The sequence below is a fragment of the Vombatus ursinus genome, unplaced genomic scaffold (genome assembly GCF_900497805.2).
Source record: "Vombatus ursinus unplaced genomic scaffold, bare-nosed wombat genome assembly UNPS02014798.1, whole genome shotgun sequence".
NCBI classification, from domain to species: Eukaryota; Metazoa; Chordata; class Mammalia; order Diprotodontia; family Vombatidae; genus Vombatus; species Vombatus ursinus.
This window is the reverse complement of record NW_020954576.1, coordinates 65,252,679-65,268,222: the sequence shown is the minus strand read 5'-3', so window position 1 is coordinate 65,268,222 and position 15,544 is coordinate 65,252,679. Positions and strand designations below refer to the sequence as shown.

At 36.0% G+C, this 15,544-nt stretch overlaps 1 protein-coding gene across 1 annotated transcript in view; it reads left to right on the top strand.

Annotated features, from left to right (window-relative positions):
- The window catches only part of LOC114049583 (lysosomal-trafficking regulator-like), a 247,660-nt gene that overhangs the window by 161,470 nt on the left and 70,646 nt on the right, over positions 1-15,544 (top strand). The window contains 5 exon segments of the mRNA XM_027870837.1: positions 1-27; positions 927-1,157; positions 4,789-4,955; positions 5,700-5,852; positions 14,159-14,347. The exon segment at positions 1-27 is cut by the window's left edge and continues 149 nt beyond it. Coding sequence (XP_027726638.1) covers positions 1-27; positions 927-1,157; positions 4,789-4,955; positions 5,700-5,852; positions 14,159-14,347 — 767 coding nt within the window.

Here is a 15,544-nt window from a genome sequence, read left to right as displayed (position 1 = left end):
AATTGCTGATCTACATTGATGGAGTCAGTACCCTCACCAGTTCACTACACCAAGAGGTCACAGGTCTAGACCTCCTTGCCAAATACATACTTTGGTGTGTTTTTTAATATACTACTAATATTATTTCCTGTTTATTTCCCCCATTAGTCAAAAAACATATATTAGCTAGTCAGCGAAGATTTATTAACCACTTACTATGAAATGTGCTATGTGCCAGGCAATATTGAGAAAATACTGGGCCTTGAGTCAGGAAGACCCGAGTTAAAATCTGGCCTCAGACAGTTACTAACTGTGTGACCCTGGGTAGCCCACTTAACCTCTGTTTGCCCTAGTTTCGTCATCTATAAAATGGGGGTAAAATAGGGTGGCTGGGTGGTATAGTGGATAGAGCGCCAAGCCTGGAATCAGAAAGATTCCTCTTCCTAAGTTCAAATCTGACCTCAGACACTTCCTAGCTGAGTGACCCTGGACAAGTCACTTAACCCTGTTTACCTCAGTTCCTCATATATAAAATGAGCTGGAGAAGGAAATGTCCAATTACTCCAGTATCTTCAGTATCTTTGCCAAGAAAACCTCAAATAGGGTCATGAAGAGTCAGACACAACTGAAAAATTACTAAACAACGAATAATAGCACCTGATTCCCAGGGTTCTCATGAGGATCAAATGAGATAATAATTATAAAGAGATTAGCACAGTGCCTGGTACATAGTAAGCACTATGTAAATGTTGATGGTGATTGTTATGTCTCAATGCTGCTTCTTTAACATTAGCTATAAAGTTGTCTTAGGTACTGGTGACATAGACTGTTTAAAATAATGTAGTCATTAAAATAGAAGAAATATCAGAAATGTTACAGGTATTTTTCTCACTTTATACCTGATTCCTAACTAAATGCTATATATTATGTGTTATTTTTTAAAATAGATTTGACTTTGAAGAAGTGAAAAACATGGAACTCTTTCAGAAATGGTGTATCATTCCGGTCCTTGGACTAATAGAAACCTCTCTCTGTGACAACATACTCTTACATAATTCTCTTTTTCTTCTTCTTCAAATTTTAAATTCTTGTTCTAAAGTGGCAGATATGTTGCTGGATAATGGCCTGTTATATGTATTATGTAATACCATTGCTGCCTTAAATGGACTAGAAACAGAGTAAGTATTACATTAGTATATTTTAAGGTGTACCTTAATAAATGGGAAAGAGGAAAATTGAATTGGTATTTAGTTCTAGAAATCCTAGGGAGCCACTGGAGTTTATTGAGCAGGGAAGTGACATCATTAGTCCTATTCCTTAGGAGGATCGCTTTAGATACTATGTGAAAGAGGAGTTAGAGAGGTGATACTGAAGGTAGGGAGAATAATTGGGAAGACACTTCAATCCCAGTGAGAGTTGATAAAGTCCTTTACTAGGGTGGTAGTCATATGAATCTAGTCAAGGGAATGAATACAAGAGATTTTGAAAAGGAGAAATCAGCCAGACTGAGGAACTTAGTGACAAGACTCCATTGGAAACATGGGATCAGGGAGGGGGTTGAGGATTCAGAGGATGATGGGGAGGACAGTGATAACTTTAATGGAAATATTGAAGTTCAGAAGAGGCATGAATTTGAAGATTCCTTGAAAGATATAATTACTGAGAGACCTTTGATCCTCTAATACTAAATATGAGATAAGGCATAAGGCGGGGAGATGTATGTTCATCAGAGCTAATTGCCAGTGTCAGGGAGGGTACTCAATACAAAATCCAAATCCAGTAGGAATTACCTATAGATGGTCAATTCCTCCAGATACTGCTATTTGTAGATGACATTTTATTTATTTTTTTAAGTGCTAGAACATTGACAAGCCTTCTAAACCACACAACATAGTTTGTCCTAAAAATCTACATGAGAAAAACTAAGTGGATGAAAAGTGCCTATTGTGATATGTAGCTATCTAGATAGCCCATGGAGCTGGTTCATCAATATATGTATCTTGAAAAAGCAGTGCACATGGACAGTGAATTGGCCTCAAAATTAAAAAGAATGAAGATCATAGGTTTTAGAGCTATCAGGGATCTAGTCCAACCCCTTTGTTGTATGGATGAAGAAAGTGAGGAACAGAGAGATGAGTGGATTAGATTATATTTGAGAAGTTGAGATGCTTTTAATAACCCTAAGCTTCTTCCTGAAACAAAGTCCCATCTTTTTTAACCTCAGTGTTCTTGCAGTGATGTCATGTTATTGCAAGTCTTAGAATCTCAGCCTTTGAAAAAATTAAGGCTGTAGGTCATTCAGAGGACAATAGAGAGATGCATAGTGGGAATGAGTAGGTTGTATAATGCGTGACTGGAAAAGTTAATAATCCAGGAATGTAAGTGCTATGGATAACTAGTGGACAGTTCATGGTCTTCACTGATATTTACATAATTGCAAGGAATCTAGAAGAAAATTACAAGCTTTTGGGCAAACCTCTATGTAAGATTTGTGAAAACACATGGAACAGTATTGCATAGGTTGAGAAGGCATGAATAAGTGTGATCTATACCATTAGAAGGCATAACTACTATGTGATCTGAGATCACAGATCCAATCAAAATATTGAGAAGCTAGTAAATTGAAAGAGGGATGACCAAGATAGTGAGGGAACTTGAAACTATTATATGATTATTGTCAAGAACCTAGAACATTTAAGCTTTGGATAATCAAAAAATTAATAAGGAGTATGATCATTGTCTTTAAAAGTTTGAAGTATTCTAATGTAATTCACAGCTCAGATCTGTATAATGTTTAAAGCTTATCAGTCACTTTTCCTCACAATCACAATCATTTCAAGTCATGTGTAGTACAAGAATTATCTTCACCTTTTAGATGAAGAATCTGAGGCACAGAGGGGTTAAATGGCTGGCCACACAATTCTTGTGTCTTGAAGGATTAAAATCTAGGTTTCCAGACTTGAAGTCCAGAATTCTTTACATGCTGCCATGCTCTGTCAGCATGGAATTGGAATTTGACCTTGTCTGCTTGGCCTCAGATGATAGAATTAGGACCAGTGAATGAATGTATGGGGAGATGGATTTCAGCTCAGCACAGGAAAGAAATTGTGAAGAACTGACTAAAAGGGGATTGGCTGCCCCATGGGACCATGGATTTCAGATTCAGAATTGGAAGAGACCTTAGAGGTCATTGTCTGACCCCACCATTCTATAGATACGGAAACGAAAGCTCCAAGGAGTTGTCACTTGTCAAGTGTGCCACAGGTGGTAGAGCTGGGATCATGGCCAAGGGCTTGTCTGCCTGCATCCAGTGCTCCAGCTATTCCATCGTAGCCAAATGACGCTTTCCTTCATGTGAAAGGATCCTGCATAAGTAGAGAAATGGAAAAGAAAAGGAGGAAAAAGAGCAAACTTGACAGAAAACAAACAAAAAAAATAAAAACATCTAGGACACCTCAGAGAGCTGAAGTCATGTGCCCATGTTCACCCAATTAGGTGGTGATTCCTAGGGCTTAGGCATTGAGTCTTTCTGGGAAGAGTATTTCAAATTAAAACTTACTCAGACTTGGAGCTAGTTTTACTTTTTGATGCTTCTAACATCCCAATTTACATTTTGTACAATATTTTCAGGCATGTGAAACACCTTTTCAATCAGAATGCTTTTAATAGCATAAGATAATAGTGAGAGGCAGACTGGCAGAGTAGACATTGAACTACGCTCACTCAAGAAGAGTTGAGCTCTGCTTCTGCCTCTTGACACACACTTGTGGCTGTGTGTGTGTAAGTTTGTTAATCTCAGTGTCCCCAGGCAACTCTCCAAGACTCTAGGTTGCAGAGAAGGTTCTGATGCAAGTTGGTGGAGGGAGATCTTCTCAGGTAGCTGATGAAATCACAGGCCACACATACACATAGACATTTTAGCAAATGAAATTCCATGTTGGAACTTCAAAAATTTCTTCTGTATTCTTGAAGTGAAGAATGGAGGATACCCATATGGGCTGTGCAGGCAACATGGGAATTCATCTGATTTTGGACTTTCCTAGAATTAACACAGGAATGGCAGAATTGGGGAACGATTTCTGGGATGCCATTAGGCTAATTTGGGGATACCTTGGGGAACCTAAAATCTTTTTTTTTTAATAAATCACACTGAGTAGAAGTCCATGAATAGTACTGTGTTAATTGACCCCAAACATTTACTACTTCTTTTTCTTTCTTTTTTTTTCTTTTAATCAAAGCATAGTGAAAGGAAAATAAGATGGGTTAAAAATAATATTGGGGCAGCTAAGTGGTGCAATGGATAGAGCACCAGGTTGGGAGTCAGGAAGATTCCTCTTCCTGAGTTCGAATCTGGCCCCAGACACTTACTAGCTGTGTGACCCTGGGAAAGTCAATAACTCTGTGCCTCAGTTTCTTCATTTGTAAAATGAGCTGAAGAAGGAAATGGCAAACCACTGAAATATGTTTGCCAAGAACACTCCAAACGCGGTCACAAAGAGTCAAACACAACTGAAACGACTGAACGACAGCAACAAAAAAATTATATTATACTTGAAAAATGATTGTCTGAAGAAGATTTGAGTTAGGTTGATGGTGTGGGAGAGGCTGTGGCTGCTGTATGACTTGAATTTGGGGCTTCTGAGTTGTAGGAGAGCTATAGCCAATCAAGTGTTCACACTAAGTCCGAATGGGGGACTGGGGCGGGGTGGGACTTGATCTTATGGACGAGATAGATTGTTAGCATTAATGATATGTATTCTTTTTAAAAAATTTCTGACCCTTCTTTCCATTGGGGTTTTTGTTTTTTAGCATTCCTTTGAATGACTACAAATTACTTGTTTGTGAAATACAACAACTTCTGGTAGCTGTTACAATTCATGCTTGCAGTTCTTCAGGTTCACAATATTTTAGGGTTATTGAAGATCTCATCATATTGCTTGGATACGTTCAAAGCAGCAAAAACAAAAGGACACAAAGTAAGACTTGAATTTTACAAGAATTATTCAGCATAAAAAAATTTAAAAAAGAATTAATCAACATAATTGTTGAAAATGAGATTTGTCTGTAATCTTTTAAGTTTCTTTTTAGAGATAAGTTTACTGATAAGGTTAATTTTATAATTATGTTAATTAGTTTTGTAATGGGACCCTTATCAGGCAAAAATTAGAGTGCCAGTGACAACTGAGAGATATGTTAATATACTCAATGAGAATAAAACTGCCAACTTCCCTTACAAATCTGGAATTTAAATTCTTAGGTTTACTGCAGAAGATTTGATACTCTCTCATTTTCCTTTAATGCCTTTTTTTGAAGGAGAATAGAGGTTGGGACAACAGACCTGTCAAAAATCAACCATTTGTTCATTTAAAATTATTTCTTTAATTATAAAACATCCTTTACTGTGACACATTTACACAAAGAAAGCAATTTATTTTATAGGCTACCTTTTGCAGTGAATAATGTTCTTCTTATAACTTATTTTTGAAATTTGGTCTTAGCCTAAAAGTTACTTTCATCAGAAATTCTTCTGTTCACTAATGTCCAAAAATATTTTTATCTTAAATTTCACATTTTAATTTTGAAATTTATATATGCTAAAAGCTGACTGATGCTTTTTGGTGTTGCCTAGAAATAAAATTGATTCAGTAAACAATTATTCATTGTATAGCTTAAATATTTCACAGAACAGTTCTTATTTAGTATTTTTTGTTTGTTCTCAGATATGGCTATTGCACTACAATTCAGAGTTCTTCAGGCAGCTATTGAATTTATAAGGACGACTGCAAACCAAGATACTCAAAACCTGCCAAATTCATGTCAGTTACCTTCTATTCCTCATCATGCAATATTTCAAAAGCGAAAAAGTATTGCTGGTGAGTAATGAAATAAAAATGTTCTAAACATTATAAATGGAAAAGATAGCTTTACTTTCCCCCATAATGGTACCATTTACATTTTTTTTCCAAATTTCATGGTTAAGGAGGTAGATGGTCAATAAAATATTTAGAAATTTAAACTTTATAAATTTTAAGAGTACTTCTTTTTCCTCGTGTTAGGTATTTTGGTGTTTTTTTTTTTTAACATTGCAGATCTCAATGTCAAATCATAGTTACAATCTAAGTAACTTCTAAATATGCTACACACTGGTAAATATTGCTAGATTTCCCTGACTTCATAAAATTCTGAAGCTGAATGTGATCTCATTGTGCTTATCTTCAATCAGGATGAAAATAAAATTACAAAACACATCTCCAAAGACTGCATAAGCTTAATTGATATATTAATATAATGGTCCAGAAATTTGTTCATATTTAGCCTGAATTTTTTTCCATATAATACATCTTGCCCATGTCAGTAAACAAAACTTAAAAGCCATGTAAAAATCGCATTCTTAGGTCAAAAAAATGTACATTTATATTCTGGACCCCATCTAAAACATTTTAGCCACTTCCATATCTACATCCTGTTATCTCCCATGACACTTCAAAATGTCTGTTTTCATTGGTGTGATTTCCTGTATCCATGGACAATTCCTGAAATGTCTATGCTTGTATGAGTTGCTATAAATATCAGTTGCTTGGTAATCAACTTTCTGGTGATGCGACACTCAGAATTTAGCCAGAATGACTATGGAATGACAGACATAGCAACTGTGCTAAAACTTGAAACCTACCATGGACTTCCCTGAGCTTTCATTCTGTTGACATCGCCTTTAAGATCCTAGGGCTACCTTCATCCCACTGTAAAACATTGGAGTAGAACATTAATGGAGTGTTACACATTCTTTGCTCCCAACTCCCTTCTCAAATTATAGTATTGTCCTCTAGTAGAACATTTTTAATTTATCCAGCCAGGCACAACATATCTCCTTGCAGTCCTAGAAACCATTGGGTTTTGGGTACTCCCATTAATGTGTCTTTCTGTCAAGTGAGGGCTGCTTTGGTAGAATTTACCTTTCTACTTATGTGCAAAGAGAATGAGTACTTTTAAAATTACACACTTAGCAAGCCTTGCTAATTCTTCATCATATTAATCAATTTTGTTCTTTTTTATTGCCACAACAAAATGTCTAGTCTAGGCTTTTATTTGAACCAATGTAATAATGCCCTTGACATCTTTCCTCTCTCCCCTCTATAATTTTCCCACACACAGCAGCAAGAATTAAGTTTCTAAAAAAATATGTTTGATCATATTCACATTGTCTAAGCTCCGCAGTGAGCCCCCACATGTTTTTTGAATCATATTAAAATTGAGCATGGACTTTAATTCTTTTCATCTATAAGCTCACATTTATGTAACTGTTCCTACCTCCTATTACATTTAGGTTTGTTCTCTTCAGTCTAGCCATATAAACTTAATTGCTGTTTTCATTAATTTTCTCTTATACCTCCTAGCCATTATATAATCCATTTCTTCTTTCTTTAGTCCTTTTTCTGTTTTCTTTTGGTCTCTAAAATTTTAGTCTTACTCTTCTATTAAGTTAGTTCTTCACTTTAGCTATTCCTAACCATTCTCTTCCATTTTATGGTCATTTCTAGCCCCTTGGTTACAGAAAAAATTTTTGTTGCCATACAATTGTAGTTGGTTACATCATTTATTTTTTTATATCCTCCTGATCTGTAGGGTTACATGGAAGTGATATGAAGTTTTTTTGTTTTTTGTTTTTGGAGAATAAAGAGAGGGGGTGGTAAAATAATTTAAAAAGCAGTTGATGAAAGAACTTATTTACCACTTTATTTTTTAAAAAATAAATTGTATTTTCTGTCTTAGTATTTAATTTATAACCATGTAGTTTAAGTTAAACTTCAAAAGAATGACCTTCTTTGACTGTCCAAACTTGGTTTACTCCCACCATCTGCTGCTTTTGTTCCTATTTGCATGCTACTGTATGGAGCTGGAATAAATCATAAAATCCTGCTTAATGGGTCCACTACAAATTTTTGTTAAATAATCTCAACTCCAACAAGACAATCCTTTTATACCTTCTTAATTGATTTACTGTCTCATTAACCAAAGCAACTATTCCACATTTTTTCTTTTCTCCTCAAGTCTCCCACAGCACCCCCTTATCCACTCTCTAAGCTGAAGACCTTGCTGCATATTTCACTAAAAGGAAGACATTCACTGAAAGCTCCCTATTCTCCCCTTCTCCTCATCTAACTTTATTCAAATCCCTTCATCTACCATCTCTTTCTTCACTACGTCACAGAACAAAAGGGCCCTTAACCTTGCCAAGAGAACCCATTCGAATGCACCCTTGATCTTATTCCATCCAATTTTCTCCCAAAGATTGCTCCCTTTTATCATCTCTACTCTCTCACTATCAACAATCTCTTCTTGTTGACTGTATGCTTTGCTTAATTCCTAAAAAAAACACTCACATCTCCCTCATCCTTAAAACAAACCTCATTTGATCCAGTCATCCCCACTAAGCATTGTCCTATTCCTGTGCTCACCTGTGAGGTTAAATTCCTTAAGAAAGATTTCTTTAATAGATGCCTCAGTGTTTTCTCCTTTCCTTCTAAACCCTCTGCAGTTGACTTCTGACTTCATCATTTGGAGAGACTTCTCTCCAAAGTTACCAGTGATCTCTTAATTGCCAAATATAATAGGCTTTGCTCAATTCTCATCTTTCTTGACATATCTGTAATCTTTGACACTGTCCATCACCTTTTCCTTAGAGTCTCTCCTCTCTGCATTTTGTTTACATGTTTCTTGGTTCTTCTCCTGCCTATTTCTCCACTCCTGAGTCTCTTTTGCTTGATCTTCATCCAGGTCACTTCCACTAACCATTGTTGTCTCCCAGGCGTCTGTCCTTTATCTTCTCCTTTCTATGCACTAATAGTTGAGGTACTGGGAAAGAACTTTTGAAAGAGTGGGGCTTGAGTTGAGTCTTGAAGGAAGCTAAAGGAACCAAAAGGTTGAAGGTGAGGAGCCAGAGCTTTCCAGGCATGAAACATGCAGTGAGAAGGCACAAAGGTAGAAGGTCTAGAATTGTGTTGATGGAACTACTAGTAGGCCAGGGGAGTTAGATCAAACCCCATATGCTAGGGAGTAAAGTGCAGGAAGAGTAGGAAGGAAGGTAGGAAGTGGCCGAGTTCCAAAGAGCTTATTAGACCTCAGAGGGAATAGGGAGTCACCAGAGCTCTTTAAGTAGGGCTGTGACTTACCCTTAAGAAAAATCACCTTAGCAGCTGAATGGAGAAGAGATTGGAATAGGGAGGAAGCTGTGGGTCAGCTAGTTGGAAAGCTGTTGCAGTAGTCTGGGACAGAGGTGATGGGGACTAACAATTAAGGCTGTAGCTGTGTAACTGTAGAGGGGAGTCTATATGAGAGATGTTGTGAAGACAGAAATGAAAAAGTCTGGTTACAAATTGTATATGGGGGATTGAGGGGTTGAGGATAATACCAAGGTTGTGAGCCTGGATGTGACTAGAAGAATGATGCTGAGGGTAGGGATGGTCTTGGGGCTAAAGATGAATTTTGTTTTAAACTTGTTGATTTTTTTTTTTTGAGCTGCTTATGGGATATCCAGTCTGAGGTGTCCAAGATGTATGTTTGTAGCGAGAGAGAGAGAGAGAGAGAGAGAGAGAGAGAGTAGGGCTGGATATATAGATCTAAGAATCATTTGCATAGATGTAATTGAAACTGTGGAAGTTGATGGAAGTGCTGTGATGAAGCCCCAGTGAGGAGAGACTGTGCAGGAGAAAAAGGTCATTAACAGTGTCAGATTCCGTAGACAAGTCAAGATGGAGGAAGGCTCAGAAAAGGCCATTAGATTTGGGATTCAAGATCATTGAATGATGAGATCAGAAGCCAAATCCCAGAAGGTTTAGAAAAGAGAGAGAAGAGAAGGTACTTATTATAGAAGGTTGCCAAAATGATTTTCCTGAAATGCAGGTCTCATCATATTGCAATAAAATACAAGAATTCTGTTCAGAATAAAATATGAAGTCCTCTTTGGCTTTTACAACTTAACCCTAGCCTACCTTTCTTATACATCATTTCCTTCTCTATACTCTCTTCTAGCCAGACTGGCTCTCTTGCTGCTGTTGCTTACAAACCACATTGCATCTGTGTTTTTTGGCATTGGCTGTCCACTATTCCTTCCTTATCACCATTTGTTAGACTCCTTGTTTCCTTCAAAACTCAGTTCAAGCACCACACTTTAAAGGAATCCTTTCCTGTTCCTCCCAGCTGCTAGTATGTCACTTCCCTTCAGCTACCTTTGTGTTTTTCTATATGCTTATATGCATTTTTTTCCTTCTCTGATAAAATGTAAGCTACTTGAAGGCAAGGACTGTGTTTCACTTTTGCCTTTGTATACTCACTACTTGGCATAGTGTATGGGACATAATAGGTCCTTAATAAATGTTTGATTAGTTGATAAGATCCTATTTCATGATGCGATAGGGTAAGGTTCATTGCCGTATTTTAAATTATCTTCTTGATAATTTCAACATTGAGAACTAACTGCTTGGCAGATCTGATTAGATGATTGTTGCTTGACTTCATGATGAAGTCTTTGATGAAGACCTCATACTGTGAGTAGGAGAAGGGTCAGCTCTGCTGGTGTTTGCTTGTTGTTCACATTCATATTGTCTTTAATTCTTGATTGATATGTTTGCTAGAATATTTTTAAACTTCTTGTCCATTTTGTGAGGGTTAATTTAGTTAAAACTAGATAATGTAATCCATAAATTTACTTAACCCACAAGTAAACTGTAATTCATTATGAAACTCTGAAAGTGAATGAATAAAAAAATGTATCATTGTCAACCCATATTGTAGATTTCCCATTCTTCCCTCAAAGCATTTCACATGCATTAAGTGACATGTGAGCATGTGACATAATGATTGAATGAAGACACCAGTAACCACCTGAATATTAAATATTAGTAATTTTTAGATAAATGTAAATGTATATAGAAGTTCTATATTTTCTTCTTGGATTCCAGTGGGCCATCTTACACATCCCCTTGGGTATACACCCTACTTTGAAGACCTCTATTAGAGATAATAAAATAAAACTGTTTAAGTCATTGGCCTTGGTCTGTTAGGAATGCAGGTATTCCTTTTTTGCATTTTTTATTTTAAGTTCCCAGTTCTCTTCCTCTCTTAAGCCCCTCCCTCACCCATTGAGAAGGCAAGCAATATAATATCCATTATACATGTGAAGTCGTGCAAAACATTTCCATATTAACCATGTAGCAAAAAAAGCAACAAAAATAGAGACAAAAAATATGCTTCAGTTGGCATCAGTTCTCTATATGAACATAGACAGCATTTTTTATGGTGAATCCTTTGGAATTGTCATAGATCATTGTGTTGATCAGAGTAGCTAAATCTTCTGCAGCTGATCATTTTTACAATTTTCATGTTATTGTGTACAGTGTTTTCCTGATTCTTCTCACTTCACTTTGTATCAGTTCATTAAGTCTTCACAGATTTTTTTCTGAAGTTAAGGAATTTTTTAAGCTGAAATATATAATGCAAGACAGTGTCTAGTGTTAAAATGTGTTATAGAAGTCCTGTTCTTGGGGCAGCTAAGTGGCACAGTAGAGAGAGCAGCAGCCCTGAAGTTAGGAGAACCTGAGTTCAAATTCAGTCTCAGACCAAACGCTTGACACTTACTAGCTGTGTGACCCTGGGCAAGTCACTTAACCCCAATTGCACCCCCCCCCAAAAAAAGTCCTGTTTCTTTTTTTTTTTTTTTTTGACATTAAAAATTTGATGTAAATCATTATATCCAGATTAAGTTTGGGCAAGAATATGAATAACTTTAAGAGAGGTATGTTAGAACCCTGTTCCATTGGGAACAGGGTTAGAATGGACTGATGCTGTGGTGAAGGTGATGCATTATGTATTTTGATATACTTAGACCATCTCCAGTATTCTTATCATTTCAAAGTCATAAGTGAAGTATTTCATTCTAATGGAAGGATAGGAGAGGCCCCTTAATGGAAACTATTTATTCAGCAAAAGGATCTCGATCTGAAATTCTCAACCTTTTTGTATCCCTTTTGCAGTCTAATAAAGTCTATGGGCACCTTCTCAGAATAATGTTTTTTGCCTACATTCATATTTGAAGGCCATTCTAAGTTTTAGTTAGAGGTTACTAAAAATAAAGATATAATTTTTCCCCATCCAAATTCTGAAATCTATCCATAGATCTCTTAAGAACTCCTGGATTAACCAGAAATTCAGGTAGGTTGGGGCATAAAAGGTACTGCCCAAGAGAAGTGTTTGGTTCCTGTAACAAGTGGTGGTTCTTAGAACAAACAGTTTGGTCCCTCACAAGTACAGCCAGTGATGGATTTCTCATACATTAATTCCTCGAGGATAAGGGGATGTTTTTGCATTTCTTTGTATCCCCTGCACTTAGCACAGTGTCTATTAGATAATAGATGCTTACTAAATGCTTATTGATTGACTGATTAGAAACAACTCTGACTAAAAGAATGACTCAAATATATGTTTAAAATGTGTTTTATCATATTTTGTGCTTGAAATAATTTATGTAGAGTTAACCTCATAAGTGCAACATTCAGGAAATTGGTATGATTAATTTTCTGATTATGTGAGGCTTACCAAGAAAACCTTTCAAGTCTCATTGAAAATCTTTGTTAAATATGAATATTCCTTTCCTGCCTTAGAAAGTATAGTACGTTATAATTTTATCTTTATGTGATGTCTCAAGATATCATGTGTTACCATACAGTCCTGTATATAATGGAAGTTATAAAAATTTGATCAGTCTGTATCAATCAGAGAGCGTACTCTGGAAATTTTTCTTCTTGAATAGCTATTGTGTTTACTTTTTTAAATTTTTCCTTTTTTCTCTAAAGCAACTGTACTCAAAAGAGTTTTATAATCAGTTGAAGGTACTCTCTATATTTTCATTGGATTGTTCTGTTTAATCTAATTTGTTAAAGAATTTTTGATCTTGGCAGCTAGGTATTGCATCAGATAGAGATCTGGGCCTGGAGTCAGGAAGACCTGAGTTCAGATGTAACCTCAGACATTTATTAGTTCTGTAACCCTGGACGAGTCACTTAACCTGTATTTGCCTCAGTTTCTTCAGCTGTAAAGTAAGAATGGTAACAGCACCTACCTCACAAAATTGTTGTGAGGATCAAATGAAATAATATTTGTTAAGCGTTTAGCACTTAGTAGGTGCTGTGCTAATGCTTAGTTCCTCCTCCATGTTTCACCAGTATCTTTACATCATAAGTACCCAGACATATGTAATATGTAATATAATGTGTGTAATATAATGTGTTTTATATAGTGATATATGTATAATCTTTATAGATATTTGTAAAAAATTGATTTTTTTTTTAAAAAAATCATTTAAAACAAAGGTTCAATTGCAATGAAAGGTTCCATTATTCCTCATCTACCAAGACGTCATTTTAGTTCCTATGGTCAACTTCCGATGCCCCTCTCCTTGAATTTGTTAAATCAAGAATTAGCCCCTCAGTTTTCTACTGGATCCACTTCATGTGCATTTCCTACAGAAGCAGGTGCAGTAATAGTGGCTATTCCTATCTATTCAATTTGAGAAAACATTTCTCAAGAAATTTTTTTATAATATTGAGTAAATGATGCATGTGTTCAGAATAATTTTGATTACAGATCACTGGGATTGTAATCATGTTTCTGGTCTCTTCCATATCACTGATTTCTACTTTATGTCATTAAATATTGTGCACGAAAAAGCCTTTATTGGTAATTGTTATTATTAGAGGACAGAATAGTTGAAAATCTGTTGATAAAGGTGAATAGGAGGAAGTGGAACAGTGATGTTGTGCAACTTTGTTCTCTTCTCAGCCCTAGTTATATTGACTTGTAAACTTTTATTTTTCTAAAGAATCAAACCCTGCAAATAACTCTGCTCTACATATTTAAAACTGCATTTCTTTTTAAAACAGTTTTTTATAGGATTTTTTTAATTGAAAGTACTGTTACACTTCTTCAAATGGGGAAAAGGACTACTTTCTCTAAATCACTTTCTTTACAGTGTTTAAATAAACCACACATTAAGTAAGCTTTTTTTTCCTGTTCTGGCATTACTGTTTTTTAAAAATTGCAACAAAACCAGTGTCCTTGCTAAGACTTTTAAATGTTTCCTTCCTTAGCAACATTAGCACTTTCTCTTTTTCTTTTGTGCTTGAAGGTCCCCGAAAATCTCTTCTTCAATCTGAATCTCTTCTGATGAGAATGCGTTCAGTGGCAAGTGATGAGCTCAATATGATGATGCAGCGTAGGATGAGCCAAGAAAATCCTGTGCAGGCATCTGAAGCAGAGCTCACACAGAGACTGCAGAGGCTTACTGTGCTAGCCGTTAACAGGCTCGTTTATCAAGGTATCGGCACAATATGAAAACTGAGAGTGACCCAGTATAGTTTCGGATGTTGATACAGTGTAGCTATTTTAGTTTCTGTTTTTCTAAACTATTACAGGAACCGCTGAATTTGAGGTACATCTTTTTGTGCTCCCATCACTGGCAGAATTTATTATTCTGCAAGCATGTACTATCTACCACGCACCACGCTAGGTACTGGGGATTCAAAGACAGAAATAAAACTGAAAGTGCTTGCATTCCCCTGGGGAGAATATTACCTTAGATGAGTAATGATACTGATACAGCGTGGTGTTTCTTATGTACTTAAGATATAGCAAATACAACAAGAATTTATTAAGCATCTGTTATTTATTTTATTATTTTATTAAATTAATTTATTCAACATCTGTGTGTCAAAGTTAAAGATTTAAGGCCTTAAACTTAAGGTGTTTGTAGTCATGAGGAATCAAACTCCTAACACAGATGTCTGTGATAAATAAAGAGTTTGTGAAAGTTAAAAATAAAGTGCAGTGTTTGAGGGTAAGACGAGAAGCAAAGTATAATCTTCCCTCCTTATTCAGTGACTAGGCTTCTGGTACTTCAAATGCAACTGTAAACCTCAAAGTAATAAAAAAAAAAAAAAGAGACCTAATGAGCTACAAGAAGAATAGCTACAAAGTCTGAATGATTCTCAGGACTTTACCACTTGACTTGAAAACTAAGGTTGTTGAGTTTGCAAGTTTAGTTATCACTGAAAAATTTCAGTTCTGCCCTAGGTTATAGTGGACAGTGTGTTAGAATCAATAATGTGCTGGACCCAGCCTGTACCAGCTTGTGAGAGCTGATTGTTAAATTTTCAGCATGAGCATTTCCATATCAGACACTGGCAAAAACTACAAATCAAGGCTTGACTTAACTGCTTTGTGGATTGTCTAGATTTAAGAAAGCGATAGAGAAAATGTTAATGATGAAGTTAAACTTGAAAGTTTGTCATGTATATACATATAAATATATATTTTTTTCTGGTGTTAAACATTTACCAGGCCCTCCTTGATTAGAAGCAGTCCTACCACAGTGACAGCACAGCCAACATTGAGTATAAAACAAAAGCAGGACTAACTGGAAATGCATAATCATGAGGATTTTTTTCATATAGTACCAAACTATAGCATAGCTCAGGGGTGCTCATTGTATTACAGCACAGACAGGCCTTTTGGG